The sequence below is a fragment of the Maniola jurtina genome, chromosome 12, assembly GCF_905333055.1.
Source record: "Maniola jurtina chromosome 12, ilManJurt1.1, whole genome shotgun sequence".
Classification (NCBI taxonomy): domain Eukaryota; kingdom Metazoa; phylum Arthropoda; class Insecta; order Lepidoptera; family Nymphalidae; genus Maniola; species Maniola jurtina.
The window spans coordinates 305,144-320,612 of NC_060040.1; the positions used below are offsets into that span (position 1 = coordinate 305,144).

The window sequence follows — 15,469 nt, forward strand, 5'->3', positions numbered from 1 at the left end:
GCTTTGCCGTAGTCGGGTAAAAACGGAACCCTTATGGATTCGTCATGTCTGTCTGTCCGTCCATATGTCACAGCAACTTTTTTCCGAAACTATAAGAACTATACTGTTGAAACTTGATAAGCACCTAGATGTATTCTGTGAACCGTATTAAGATTTTCGCACAAAAATATAAAGAAAAAACACTAAATTTTGGGGGTTCTCCATACTTAGAACTGAAACTCAATTTTTTTTTCATCAAACCTATACGTGTGGGGTATTTAATGGATAGGTCTTAAAAAATGATATTGAGGTTTCTTATATAATTTTTTTCTAAACTGAATAGTTTGCGCGAGAGACACTTCCAAAGTGGTAAAATTTGTGTCCCCTCCTTTAACTTCGAAAATAAGAGAATGATAAAACTGAAAAAAATATATGATGCAAACTTCCACCGAAAATTGGTTTGAACGAGATCTAGTAAGTAGTTTTTTTTAATAAAACTTAATTTAAAAAAAATACCCTATTATTAAAACATCGATCAAAGTTACAACGAACTACAATAACTTTTATATGATGTTACTGCTGCTACAACATTGTTTGAAACGATGCGCAATGATTAGAAACAAGATTATCTTTAATCTACGAGTAACGTAGATAGTGCTATTGGTAGTATTTACGAGTGCAAAAACGTTATATAAACTGCAACCGCGTGGTAATTTACTTACTTAAAAACTATTCACGAACATTACTCAATAGTCACAAGTTTTCGCCGTAGCAGACGTTTTAAGTTACGTGATTTGAGAAAAGAAAATAGTAAATTTAAAGTTATGGAGTTACAGAAGAATGAAACTGATAGACTTTTTGTTGAACCAATGGTGCCTAAACCCAAAGTGAGTCTAAATACAATTCTTTTCGAGGCGATCGGTCAGTTCGGAAGGTATCAGCTGCGGATGGTAATGTTGATGGGAATGCTGAGTGTCTTCACCGCGTTCTCGGCTGTCGAATATATGCTTACTACAGGGAGAATCAAAACCAGGTACTTTGATACGAGTTTCTTTAAGAATTAAAAAATAAAGTTTTTAGTGACAATAGCGCGAAAACATTCATAAGCAGAAGGGTCCGAGGCTCGATCTTGGGCATGCACCTTTTACTTTCCAGAGCAATGTGCGTATTGACTGTGGTATTGAGCAATTAAATATCACTTGCTAAAACAGTGAATTATTTTTGATCTCTGGCAACTTTGTTTTTGCTATCGTGGTATGAGATGAAGTTCTAGTATTAATACTATACAGATATACATTTTAATCTTGGTAGATTTACGTCCATCTTGACCCATTCTTACATCTTTTATTCAACACAAATAGCGCGATATGATTTCTTTATTTTCATATGTATTATAATCTAATTCAATGCTTGCTTATCATCATCATGATAAAAATAATAACAAAGGACGAGAGATATTCTTGCAATAATTAATTATTATTGTAATAACACTAATAACTATCGGGCTTTTTATCTTCAGATGTTTAATTCCGGAGTGCGAAACCTTGGAAGGTGCGAAATTTTCCCCGCCATGGATTTTGAACGCTGTACCGAAGATCGACGGCTCTTTCGACAGCTGCCACCGCTTCAAGCCCGAGAGCATCACTATGAGGAATGACTCCTGCCCAGCTGAGCGGTTCATCAGAAACGTAACGATCGACTGTACTGAATACTTGTACGAAAATCATAATACCATTGTTTACAGTGTAAGTGATTTCAACAGATTCTTTTACTTTAGGGAAATTACAATTTATGTATATGACAAATGCATCTGTCTATGAAGAACTTGCCAGAGCATGTACCTCAAAAGCTTCATAGATGGTGATAAGTCCAAATGCGTGCTATCTTATCATATGCCATTAGGGAACTCCAGTGCTCACCTGCTATCTCCATCAGCAGGTTCTTGTCATTGTGTTATAATGCGGCGTGTTAATACGACGTGTGTTATAATACTTATAATACGGCGTTACCAGTAGATTATGTAAAAAGTTAAGTGGAAGTATCTTAATGTGGATCAGAGTTTATTCTTTAAAAAATTACATAATAATTTAACTTGTTAAGAAAAAATTTACAACATTCCTTTGAAGGGCATCCTACTATCCCATATCATTATTTTTTTTTATTTTTCTTATAATAGGTATTTTTGTTTCCTAGTTTGGTTTAGCATGCGACGAATGGCGCCGATCACTCATTGGTTCAGTACACACTTGTGGCAATCTCCTCGCCTTACCCATCACGGGCTACATCTCCGACAACTGGGGCCGCCGCCTCGCGCTTCTCTTTAACGTCGTCAACACCGCCTGGATGGGCTGCGTGCGCTACTGGTGCAGCAGCTACTACACGTTTCTGGTCGCTGAGCTGCTTAAATCCATGTTTAGTGGTGGAATCTTCTCTTGCACGCATATCTTGGGTCAGTAAACCTTTCCAACTGTCAACTATTTTCTTCTTTTTGTCCTTATCTCACGCTACGTGGGGTTGGCACATGTCTTCTTCTTCCACTCACTCCTGCTGGCTGCTGAGCCGTATAGTATTCTGGTATGCCAGGTCGAATAAGGGCATGCGTTTGAGTAAAGTACCATATTTCTTCCAAGTTAGCTTAGTTCCATCTTAGACTGCATCGTTATTTACCACGAAATTAGATCGCGGTCTAGAGCTGACTTATTATGGTATGGAATAACAAAAAAAGGAAAACTTTTTTTCAGTAATGGAATTAGTCGGTCCTAAGCACCGGGTGGCGGCAGGCGCAGCTTTAAGTACTTGCCTTTCTTCGGGACATTTCTTAGTAGGCCTCATCGCGTGGAATGTTCCTTATTGGAGGAATCTGATACTCATACTTTATGCCCCTTTATTTCTATTTCTTTCATATTATTGGTTCATTTCGGAATCTGTACGCTGGAACATGACAAAGGGAAGGTATAGAGAGGTTGAAAGTTTCCTTAAAAAGGTAGCCCAAGTTAATAAAAGGGAATTAACTGAGAAATTTCAGCAAGAATTAAAAGAAACTGTGAATACAGAAGAAATACTAAAAGTACGCGAAGAAGAACACAAAAAGAAGGAGCCTTGGCTGATCGTAGCAGTATTTCAAAATAAAGAGATTTTAAAACGCTGTTGCATTGTACCGCTATGCTGGATAACCGTCGCCTTGATCTACAGCAGCTTGGCAATTAACTCAGTGAACATGTCCGGGAACCGATACTTAAACTTGATGATGGTAGCTGCATCAGATATACCAGGTTATTGGGTGGCTGTGCTGCTAATGGATAGGATCGGCAGAAAGCCTGTTATCATTGGCGCTTTCTGGACCTGCGCTGCCTGCCAACTGGTCTACATAATACTACCTAAGTGTAAGTAAATGTGATATTATATGTTATTATAAGAACTCTGAGTAACATACCTATGTCCGACTACTATTTTTTTTAATTTTACGGTAGATACATTATATAACTTACGCCAATCAAAATAATCTTCAATATTGCAGCTATGTACGTCGCTTCCTTATCAGTGTATCTGATCAGCAAGTTCAGTATCGCGATAGTGTTGATGTCACTGTACATCTTCACCGCAGAGATGTTCCCGACCAAGCACAGGCACAGCTTGATGGCTTTTGCCTCCATGCTGGGCAGGATTGGCGCTATTGTGGCTCCATTAACACCCGCACTTGTAAGTTATAATGAATATACGCAGGTTTAAATTGTACACCGTTGACTTTCTTATCCTTATAACAATTCTATATAGTATATATTCTAGCTAATAAACACCTCTTATTCTTATTCTTATCTTATTCACTAAACAGGCATCCTAATAGATAACATAAACGACTACCCTCCACTTCCCATGGCCCCCATCTCTCCGTTATATGGGCCAAAAGCGGGATGGCGCCCGTTCGGTACTTACTCTTGGCATTCTCACTCCTTTCCCCAAATAATTGTATCTCTCCTCTTTGTTTCTTATGCTCACTCTTATCCCTTGGCAGCTAGATGGTACTAGCAGAGCTGAGTCCCGCTGCTGCTACTCTGTGGTTCCAGCCTGGCACCTGGACGCTCCGAGTTGCTTCGCCTCTTGTGCCAATGACGCGTGAATTGAGAATTCCCGTAGCCGAGTCCAAGAGACGTCATACTTCCTCGCGTTCGATTCCGTCTAACATCGTCGCCTGCAAGTCCTTGTAAAGGAGACATTATAAGAAATAGCAAATTAGGATGTTGTCACGGCATAAATAGCAAATTAGGATGTTGTCGTCAATCAATAGACACCCACTGCTGGACACAAGGCTTGTAGTCAATTCCACACGCCATGGTCATAACAGAGGCAAATGATCTGATGCTATACTAAATCTATCTAAGGTATCTACTTACTAAAAATGCTTCATGCAAATTCCAGGGGGCATCAATTTGGCATCACTTCCCTTCGGCGCTGTTCTGCGGGTTCGCGCTGACGGCCGGCGCGCTGGTGCTGCTCACGCCGGAGACGCTGGGCACCAAGCTGCCGGACACCATGGAGGAAGCGGCCTTGATCGGCGTCAGGGATAACAAGTGATCTGTGATAACTAAGATTTTAACCAAACTAACCTAAAAAAGTGAATGAAAACTGAGAATGGTTTTCATGTATTTGTAGAAGAAAAGATAACTCGTCTGCATTTTAACAAGGAGACCAATAAAATACATTTTTTTATTAAAATTAATAATAAATATATTATTTATTTTATTTAACGGCTTAGACAGCTTAATATTCGAATAATATCAATAAAGAAATAGAACTGTAACAAAAGTCAATTGCAAATTAAAACGTAGGGAGCTGTTACATCCGCAATTTTTGTTTAATATCTTTAAGGTTAAAATCGTCTGCCTCCAAAGGTTTTTGTAAATTTTCAATTTTTATGCAGAAAGTACAAACAGTCTGCATATGCTACAGCGCATGACGTTAGAGCGGTTTCAGACTATCGTTATTTTTATAATAATAATAATAATAATTTATTTATTTAAGGACAAATTTTTACAAATTTTACAAAACAGGTGTAAACATAAACTTTATCAGTTTTTCCGCACACCTGTCGTCGACAATGTGTAGTGCACGTAACAATAATTTAATCTAGTATAACAATTTCTACTAGTACTTACTACTAAACTTATAAACTAAGAACATTAGGCTAAATATGGGTTATCAATAAGAATTCTAAATATTTGTAGGTAGATAAAAAAAAAAAGTTGGTAGGTAGTATGGTGCGAATAGCGTAAGACGTGGTAAAACCAGTCGACGCTCACTCACACTACTTCATGTAATATGATATCTTACTAACACTACTTCGTGTGTGATTTATAACTTTGGTACAGGATGATTTTGTTTTGTGTAAGTGCAATGTTTAGGTCAAGTAATGTAACTCTCAAATATGATGCTAAATATATGATTGATATTATTATATGTTAGTAGTAAGTTAAGTTGTTAGTATTATTATTTGCAAGTTATAAGTATTATAAGTAAGTTTAGTTGTTAGTATTATTAGTGAATTAAGATATTAATATTATTAGTAAGTGTAGGTTGTAGTGACAAGTGGATACTTATTTATCATTTCAATATTTCGATATTAATGGCACGTTATTTACAAAATTAAATAGGTACAATAATTAGACTGTAGAATATACAGTTTAATTATTATTTCTGAGTGTTTACGCTCGTTATGGCATACATGCTCATACGCGCGCTACATTTTACTCTTCAATAAAATCATACTGCCATAGCGAGTGATGTGCCAACAACCACATTTTTTGAAACGATCGCATTTGATTAGAAACAAAGATAAACAATAACATAGATAATGTTATTGGTAGAAATTACAAGTGCAATAATGTTATATAAACTGCTATCGCATGGTAATTTACTTATTTAAAAAACAATTCAAGAACATCTCTCAATAGTTACAAGTTTTCACCGGAGCAGACGTTTTAAATATGTTATGTGATTCAAGAAAATAAAATAGTTACCTAATTTGAAGTTATGGAGTTACAGAAGAATGAAACTGATAGACTTTTTGTTGAACCAGTGGTGCCTAAACCCAAAGTGAGTCTAGACACAATACTGTTCGAGGCGATCGGTCAGTTCGGGCGGTATCAGCTGCGGATGGTAATGTTGGCGGGAGTGTTGAGTGTCTTCACCGCATTCTCGGTTATCGAATATGTGCTTACTACAGGGAGAATCAATACCAGGTAACTTGATAAGAGTTTAAGTATTTAGCGAATATCATAGCAAGAAAATAGACATAAGCGAACTTTAAGAAATTAAATATCACTTGCTTTAACTTTCTATTTCTGATCTCTAGTGACTTTGTTTTTGCTATCGTAGTGTGAGATAAAGTTCTAGTATTAATAGAATTTGAGATACGTTGTAATCTTGTTGGATTTACGTTCATTTTGACCAGTTCTTATATCTTTCATTCAACAAAAACAGCGATGTTTTTATTTTATTTTCATATGCATTATAATCTAATTCAAGTGTTTATTTGGTATCATCAGAGAGATAAAAATAATAACAAAGGTCAAGAGATTTTCTTGCAATAATTATAAAGTTAGTAGCTGTAGGGCTTTTTGACCTTTAGATGTTTAATTCCGGAGTGCGAGACCTCGGCAGTTACGACATTTTCCCCGCCGTGGATATTGAACGCTGTGCCGGAGATCGACGGCTCTTTCGACAGCTGCCGCCGCTTCAAGCCCAATGGTACCACTACGAGGAATGACTCGTGCCCAGCTGAGTGGTTCATCAGAAACATTACGATTGAATGTTCTGAATACTTGTACGAGAATGTTAATACCATTGTTTACGATGTAAGTGATTCCAACAGATTCTTTTACGAGGGAAATGACAATATATGTATATGCCAAATGCATTTGTCTATGAGAAACTTTCCAGTGCGTGTACCCCAAAAGGCTCATAGATGGCGATAAGTCCAAAATATACGTGTTATCCTATTATATTATGTCCTTAGGGAGTTCCAGTGCCTACCTTTCATCTCCATCGTCAGGTTTTTGGCATTGTATTCTTATAATAGGCTTTACTTGTAAAATAATATATTGTGTTTCACACATTATGTGAAAAGATAAGTAAAAGTATCTCAATATGGTTTGGTCAGATTTTATGATTTAAGAAAAAAAATATAATTTTCCCTTGAAGGGCATCTTCCTATCCCATCCAATTAAAAAAATTAACTTGTAATATGCATTCCTCTTTTCTAGTTTGGGTTAGCATGTGACGAATGGCGCCGATCACTTATCGGTTCAGTGCACACTTTCGGCGGACTCCTCGCCTTACCCATCACGGGCTACATCTCCGACCACTGGGGCCGCCGGCTCGCGCTCGTCATCAACGTCGCCAACACCGCCTGGCTGGGCTGCGTGCGCTACCTGTGCAGCAACTACTACGCGTTTCTGATTGCTGAGCTATTCAAATCCATGTTTAGTGGTGGAATTTTCTCTTGCACGCATATATTAGGTCAGTAAACCTTTAACAACTGATTTGACTGATTGATAATTTTGGCGATCCTTGTCACAGTGGTGGTATGTCGTCTTATAGATGAGAGGCGCTGGAGAGGCGCAGCAGTTTGGACTCTAGTGAATGCTAAGTATATGTATGCGTTTGTCAAATTTTGGCCAACACGTGCTGCTGAGCCATACAGTATTCCGGTATGCTACGTAGAATAAGGGTATGGGTTTGAGTAAAGTACCATATTTCTTCCAAGTTAGCCACTTCCATCTTAGACTACATCGTCATTTACCACGAGATGAGATCACAGTACAAAAAAAACCTTTTTTTTCAGTAATGGAATTAGTTGGTCCAAAGCACCGGGTAGCAGCAGGTGCAGCTTTAAGTACTTGCCTTTCTTCAGGACATTTCCTACTAAGCCTCATTGCGTGGGGTGTTCCTTATTGGAGGAATCTGATCCTCATACTTTACGTCCCTCATTTTCTATTCCTTTCATACTATTGGCTCATTTCGGAATCTCTACGCTGGAACATGACCAAGGGAAGGTATAAAGAGGTTGAAAATTTCCTTAAAAAGGTAGCCCGAGTAAATATAAGAGAATTAACTGAGAAATTTCAGCAAGAATTAAAAGAAACTGTGAATACAGAAGAAAAACTAAAAGCCCGCGAAGAAGAATATAAAAAGAAGGAACCTTGGCTGATCGTAGCAGTATTTCAAAATAAAGAGATTTTAAAACGCTGCTGCATTGCACCGATATGGTGGATAAGCTTCAACTTGATCTACAACAGCATGGCAATTAACTCAGTGAACATGTCCGGGAACCGATACTTAAACTTGATGCTGGTAGCTGCATCAGATATACCAGGTTATTGGGTGGCTGTGCTGCTAATGGATAGGATTGGCAGAAAGCCTGTTCTCATTGGCGCTTTTTGGACCTGTGCGGTCTGCCAACTGGTTTACATATTAATACCTAAGTGTAAGTAAATACGATATTAATTTTAATATCTTTTTATTACCATTGTAGTATGAATTTATATTATTTGGACTGAACAATAAAGCTTTTATTGCAATAATTACATAATATAACTTCAAGGTGAAACTCAATACTATCTAATCTCCTAATCTTGAACTGTATTAAAATTAGTCTAATTTTGAACTGAATTAAAATAAGTCTGATCTTTTAAAATGTGATTTCTTAAACTTTATGATCTTTTTATTCAAAATAATAATATTGTTATCTATAGCTTTAGCAATTAAAAAAAAATTTTTTGGGGTGTATACAATGTGAACTACATAATATTGGGTAGGTGTTGAAGCATGACATTTTATTTTTTGCTGGTTCTTTTTAGTAAAACCTGCTATCATAAGAAGTATAAGTTACCACCTACTTACTCTATGTCCTACTAGTATTTTTTTTAACTTATGTCAATCAAAATAATCTTCAATTTTGCAGATATGTACGTTGCTTCCTTATCAGTGTATTTGACCGGCAAGTTCAGCATCGCGATAGTGATGATGTCGCTGTACATCTACACCGCAGAGATGTTCCCGACCAAGCACCGGCACAGCTTGGTGGCTTTTGCCTCCATGCTGGGCAGGATCGGCTCTATTGTGGCTCCGTTAACACCCGCGCTTGTAAGTTATGATGACCTAGTAGATTGTTAGTGGATTGTAACCTAGTAGATAACATACCCACTACTTCTAATGGCTCTCATCTTTCGGTTATATGAGCCAGATAGCGGGATGGCACCCGTTCGGTACTTACTCTCGGCATTCCCGTAGCGCCTTCTAGACTCCTTATAATTTTTATTTCTCCTCCTTATCCCTCAGATCACTTTTATCCCTTGGCGGCTTGATGGCATTAGCACAGCTGAGATCACCGTTGCTGAATCGAATTGGTTCCAGCTTGGCAGCGTAGCTGGTTGTAGCTCTCCGCCCACGAGGCGAGTTCCGTGTAAAAGACTTGTCCCACTTCGTACGATCCCTTCCAACATCGTCACCTGCAATTGCTTGTAAAGGGGACGCTCCCACAGACAATATCCCAACGTTAACGGAAGAAATAGTGAATTAGGATGTCATGCTGGACATATGTTTCTTGCGTTGCCTGAATTCAACAGCATCCTGCGACTCGTTTGATGTCGTCTGGCGTTTTTCTGATAAATAATCTGATGTTATACTAAATCTATGTAATGTATCTACTAAAAATGCTTCGTGTGATTTCCAGGGGGCGTCAATTTGGCATGACTTTCCTTCAGCGCTGTTCTGCGGGTTCGCGCTGACGGCCGGCGCGCTGGTACTGCTCGCGCCGGAGACGCTGGGCACCAAGCTGCCGGACACCATGGAGGAGGCGGCCTTGATCGGCGTCAGGGACAACAAGTGAATTGTGATAACTGGACTTTAACTCATTAAACTTAGTGAACCAAATTTATTGAATAAAAACTGAAATATGTTTGCATGTGTTTAATTTATTCAAGAGACAGTCAGACAAGTAAGAGACGAGAGAGATATTTTGTTATATAATATATGTATGTATACTCAATGTAATATAGATACTGTTCTAACTTCTATGAAACTATTTAAATAAATATGACACTCTGGCCATCAAGTTATTAGCAAAACGAGTTCAGTACACAAAAATATTTGATCTAAATGACCCGTCTAGTACGTGATACAAAAAATATCACATACGCATCAGTTGAAAATTTATCTACCTAAATCCATCATTATTTTCCGCCACTAATATTCACAAATACATAAACAATTACGAGAAAAACAAAAACCAAAATGCAATGGCATCGCAACCACGATCTAAAATAATACAATGAACTATTATTTTGGTTAGTTCCATAGATTTAATATCCTTGGTAAGATCGTCAATTAGGGTGTAGCATGTGTAGGTACTAGACTAGAATTGAATTGCTTATTTGCTGCAGTGAGTTTGCACTCCACCGTCTACGATAAATAATATTATGTAACAAAATACATGGAAGGTCGTTTATAAAATATGATATCTTTACAGCCCAAATTACTATCTTTCTGATAGCATCACTCGGAGACTGAAAAAAGTTAAAGATTTCATTTTATAACGGCATTGAATTTCCTTGCAGTGTGTAATTTAAATATGGATTTCCGAAAAAGTAAAACTAGTAATCATGAAAACGGACTAACGAAAAAAGTCGACTTAGATACTATACTAACTGAAGATATCGGTCAGTTTGGAATGTATCAGCTTCGGCTTTTGATGTTGACAGCTCTATTGATAATATTCACAGCCTTGTTCGCTTTGGAATTCATATTTTCTGCAGCCAGAATCAATACCAGGTAAAGTTATTCTATTTCATGGAAAGTGTAATTTTTGTGTTGACCTGAGTCTAGTAAAAACTAATAGTGGGAAAAGAAAGCGACAAAATAGGTCGTGCATCCCATATTATATAACCAGGATTAAACATACCAATTTGACGCTATTTTTAGGGTTCCGTACCTCAAAAGGAAAAACGGAACCCTTATAGGATCACTTTGTTGTCTGCTCTGTCTATCTATCTATATCTATATATCTCTATCTATATATGATGCACCGGAACGCGAACTTTTGCATGGGTATAGTTAAAGACCTGGTATATGGAAGTTTTCGAAGTCAGTTCACTTTTTTTTAAAGTTTCACCTATTGAGGTTTTAGCGATTCCGTAATATCGACTGTATTTTTGACATAACACAGATGCCTGATCCCAGAGTGCGAGAGGGAAGCTGTAGAATTTTCACCTTCTTGGATTTCAAACGCTGTGCCGACGAGTGAGGGCTCTGTGGACAACTGCCATCGCTACAGGTCTGTCAATGCCACTGCACGGACTAATGATTGCCCCAAGGAATGGTTCGATCGCGATGAGGTCGTCAGCTGCTCTGATTATGTTTATGAGAATTCTGATACTGTTATTTATCACGTAAGCCTTGAAACCTGTTACTCAGCTAAAATTCATCTTCATGATACACCCAGCACAAGCAACTACTGAGCACGGGTTTTTCTCAGAATAAGAAAGTCTTAGGCCACCGTCCGCTACGCTGGTCTAGTGTGGATTGGCAGATATCATACACCTTTGAGAACATTATGGAGAACTCTGAGGCACGCAGGTTTTTTCATCATGTTTTCCTTTACCATTAAAGCAAGCAATGTTTAATTGTTTAAAACGTACATAATGTTAAGCGATAGTTTCTTAAGGTCGAAACTATTCACCATAAGAGTTAAGACCTTTTACTGATACACATATATCGATACAATAATCGCTGAGTCAACACTCCTCATGGCGGTAATCTCTGTACTTCATTATCTATCGGTGATTTAAATCTTCTTTGTCCTTTTCCACGCTATGTGGGGTCGGCACAACATGACTTTTTTTTTTTTGGTCTTCCTCTCTTCTTTTTTCCTTCCACATGCATATTTTAACGATTGAAATATCGAGCTTAAATGATTATCGCTTTCAGTTTGGATTAGCATGTGATGAATGGCGTCCAACATTTATCGGATCAGTTCAATCCACAGGAGCTCTGTTAGCCTTGCCTATCACGGGCTTCCTCTCCGACCGCTGGGGGCGCCGCTTTGCCCTCAGCTGGAACGCCCTGAACATAGCTTGGCTGGGCATCGTGCGATACTGGGTCAACAACTATTACGGATTCCTTGTTGTTGAATTGTTCAAGACCACGCTTGGGGGTGGTGCCTTCTCTTGTGCTTATATTTTAGGTGAGGCTCGTTTAGTTAAGTTCTCAACATGAACTACATCAACATCATCATGATCAACCATTGCCGCCTCACTACAGAGTGCGAGTCTCTTCTCAGAATGAGAAGGTTATGGCCACAGTGCACACACACACATTAGCAGACTTAATACGTCTTTGAGAACATTATGGAGAACTCTCCGGCATGCAGGTTTCCTCACGATGTTATTCTGCCAACGAGGAGGACGTCGTGGGCATCCGCTAATGTAACAAAAAATAAAAAATAGGAATTGTAGAGAGAATTATTGCTGCGCAGTAAAAAATAAACATCAGAATAATCATCGAAGAACTTGTTTTCAGTGATGGAATTAGTTGGCCCCAAATACCGCGTGCCTGCTGGGGCGACTATAAACACCTTCTATTCAATCGGACAAATGCTTCTAGGCCTCATGGCATGGGCTATACCGTACTGGAAACATTTGATCCTCGCTATTTTTGTACCACAGTTTCTATTTATTTCGTACTTCTGGATTATGTCTGAATCGGTGCGATGGTACATGAGCAAGGGTCGATATGAAAAGGCAGAAGTTTTTCTCAAAAATGTCGCCCGAATAAACAAACGTGAGTTATCAGAGAAATCTCTACAGGCTTTGAGAGAGAACGCAGAAGTAGAGAAAAGACTGAAAGCGCTTGAAAAAGAATACAAACAGGAGCAGCCTTGGTTGATAACATTAGTGTTTCAGAATAAAGTGATTCTAAGACGATGTTGCGTGTCGCCTTTTTGGTGGGTTGCAAGCGCCCTGATCTACTACGGCATGTCCATTAATGCCGTCAACATATCCGGGAATCGGTACATAAACTTCGCAGCCGCTGCCGCATCAGAAATCCCAGGGTACTGGATAGCTGTGTTCTTGTTGGACAGAATCGGCAGAAAACCTGTACTCGTTGGGGGCTATTGGACCTGCGCTGCTTGCCAGCTGGCCTATATCTTCATTCCTGCTGGTGAGTGATTGTTTTTAAACATTATGTTTGGAGCTACTGATCTGTTTTTACATTAGGTTGACGCCTGGTTGACGGCGAGGTGAAAGGCGATAAGGTGTTCCTTTTCGAGTTGATATGTGTGCTGTCATCTTTAGTGTTGACGCTTGTTTCATTATTGTTTCCTCTTCTTCGTTATTGGCTTTCATAAACCCATTTATTTGAAGGTTTGTATGGAGCGTCGTTGTCAGTGTACCTGATTGGCAAGCTGAGCATAGCGATAGTGATGATGTCCCTGTACATATACACCGCGGAGATCTACCCCACCAAGCACAGACACAGTTTGCTGGCTTTCTCCTCCATGATCGGCAGGCTCGGCGCTATTGCAGCTCCACTGACGCCTGCGCTAGTAAGTGCTATGATAATTTTGTGTGAATATTATACCAGCTGACTAGCCCCATCTTATACTCTGTCCGCGGAAAGAAGTAAGAATAGTGCTCTCTCTGTTATGCAACCCCATACAAATGATAGAGACAAAAATCTCACTGAATTTGGGTTCATTTGGTTTAATACTTATTTTTAGGGTGCATCAATTTGGCATCACTTTCCTTCAGCTCTTTTCTTTGGCTTCGCGCTAATAGCTGGGGGGACCGTGTTCCTCGCGCCGGAGACTCTTGGCACCAGCTTGCCGGATACCATGGAAGAAGCTTCAGCGATCGGTGTTGATAGCTAAGCTGATTGACTGCGTAATTTGATGATTTTCTTAAATATAATTGTAAATATTTGCGAGTACCTAAGCGTAAAATTAGCATACTGTGTTTTTATTATTCCTTTTATTGTAGAAATGAAAACTTTATGATTTCAGTATTACTTTTTAAAATGTTGAGATGTAAAGAATTCAATAGCAATCATATTATTTTGAATATTAGTACACAATACTTGGTTAAAAAACTGGATAGTGATATTGTTCTTATGCATATTTATTATCTATATGTATAACTGTATTTTATTACTGTTTTAACTTTGATTATTGCACTTTTTGCTCTACGTAACTAATTCTGTATAATTTTACGTAACTTTAACTATGTGTTTTAATTCTACATCCAAAAAAAATACATAATATAAGAATAATGAATTTATCAAGATATTATGGGCCAAGAGCCCGCGAGAGCCAGACCTTCGTTATTTTATAAAAGCTGAAAGTTTCTCTGCGTATTGTCCCCAACACAGGGAAGAACCATCAGCGAATATGAAGTTTGGAACATGGTGGCTTTGGGAGATAACAGGTAACAAAGATGTAAACAAATCTTACGTCAAAGTACTTATAAAGTCAAATTTTTTATAAGTAGATATTTTTCGAAATGCATTGCCAGCTACTTATGGCCATGACGCTATGTGGCTTTTTTTCTTTTCTTTTTTGAATAATAAAACAGCGAACAAACGAGCAGACGGGTCGGCTGATGTTAAATGATTACCGCCGCCCATGAACATTTGCAGCACCAGTATGGCTAGTATAAGATTTCACAGTTTTTAAAATACTAAACTCGAAAACGAGTTTTTTCATACATCTACAGCCAGCGACACAGGCGGAAACATTACGAACTAAAGTTGATCGAGCAAATGCGAGTATATCTTTTACTTTACCATACCAAATACCAGATTAATACGTCACCATCGAGAATGGCAGCCGTTTTCGTCGAAACCAATACCAATACCAGCAAATCCGAACCACGAGTTCATCGTTTGACACCAATTTGACACGCTAAAACTAGTAAATGACGTCATTTTCGCGTAAGTTTACGAGTCGGTGGTCGAATTGTAACTCACCAAAAAATACTCAGTGAGAGAAGCTTGAGAGCAGTGATAAATAAACAAAATGATGAAATTTTATAAGTCCCTGGGCCTTAATTTGCCCACGGGAGGCGAGGAGAATGATCAAGCAGACTGTGAAAGCTAACCGTCGTGGTTGTGTAACTAAATTTGACTCAGCGGCGTTATTTGTGATGTAGGTACATAGTGCATCCGTCAAAGAAAGGTTCTAACATAGCCCAAGCCACCAGCAAGTTGAAGTGGCAATGAACAATCCATGCCTGTCGTATTGGGCGGAGATTGGGTACAAGCACAGCGTACCTCAGGAACCTACCTAAGTGTAGTGTGGGATACCGTGTCATTGACTGGCGATATTACAGAGTAACGTTAAGTGACTGGATGAGGGCACAGGAAGCCTCAAGGCTGGGTGTGGTGAACCTCTTTGAAAAACCCTACATTTAGAAGTACCTACCTAGACGACAGACGTCCG

The 15,469-nt window shown here is 38.7% G+C and overlaps 3 protein-coding genes across 5 annotated transcripts; all 3 read left to right on the forward strand.

The window, feature by feature from the left end:
- The first annotated feature begins 421 nt into the window (after positions 1–421).
- On the forward strand, positions 422–4,606 carry LOC123870260 (organic cation transporter protein-like). Of its 3 annotated transcripts, none has more exons than XM_045913488.1 (6): positions 422–866; positions 1,499–1,724; positions 2,173–2,428; positions 2,721–3,362; positions 3,497–3,678; positions 4,396–4,606. In XM_045913488.1, exons 1-6 carry the CDS (start codon positions 820–822, stop codon positions 4,549–4,551), a joined length of 1,509 nt encoding a protein of 502 aa, XP_045769444.1. In that variant the 5' UTR covers positions 422–819; the 3' UTR covers positions 4,552–4,606. The 3 variants fall into 3 exon arrangements, with proteins under 3 accessions (XP_045769444.1, XP_045769443.1, XP_045769442.1); XM_045913487.1 differs by lacking the exon at positions 4,396–4,606 and adding an exon at positions 3,992–4,380 and having other exon boundaries at positions 422–1,012; XM_045913486.1 differs by having other exon boundaries at positions 613–1,012.
- A 666-nt stretch (positions 4,607–5,272) lies between these two features.
- On the forward strand, positions 5,273–9,893 carry LOC123870262 (organic cation transporter protein-like). Its single transcript, XM_045913490.1, has 6 exons — positions 5,273–6,215; positions 6,605–6,830; positions 7,239–7,494; positions 7,820–8,461; positions 8,939–9,120; positions 9,710–9,893. Exons 1-6 carry the CDS (start codon positions 6,007–6,009, stop codon positions 9,863–9,865), a joined length of 1,671 nt encoding a protein of 556 aa, XP_045769446.1. The 5' UTR covers positions 5,273–6,006; the 3' UTR covers positions 9,866–9,893.
- Positions 9,894–10,606: 713 nt separating this feature from the next.
- LOC123870458 (organic cation transporter protein-like) lies at positions 10,607–13,903 on the forward strand. The gene is made up of 6 exons (XM_045913783.1): positions 10,607–10,806; positions 11,201–11,423; positions 11,962–12,217; positions 12,553–13,194; positions 13,398–13,579; positions 13,754–13,903. The coding sequence occupies exons 1-6, from the start codon at positions 10,607–10,609 to the stop codon at positions 13,901–13,903; spliced, it is 1,653 nt and encodes a 550-aa protein (XP_045769739.1).
- The last annotated feature ends 1,566 nt before the right edge of the window (positions 13,904–15,469 follow it).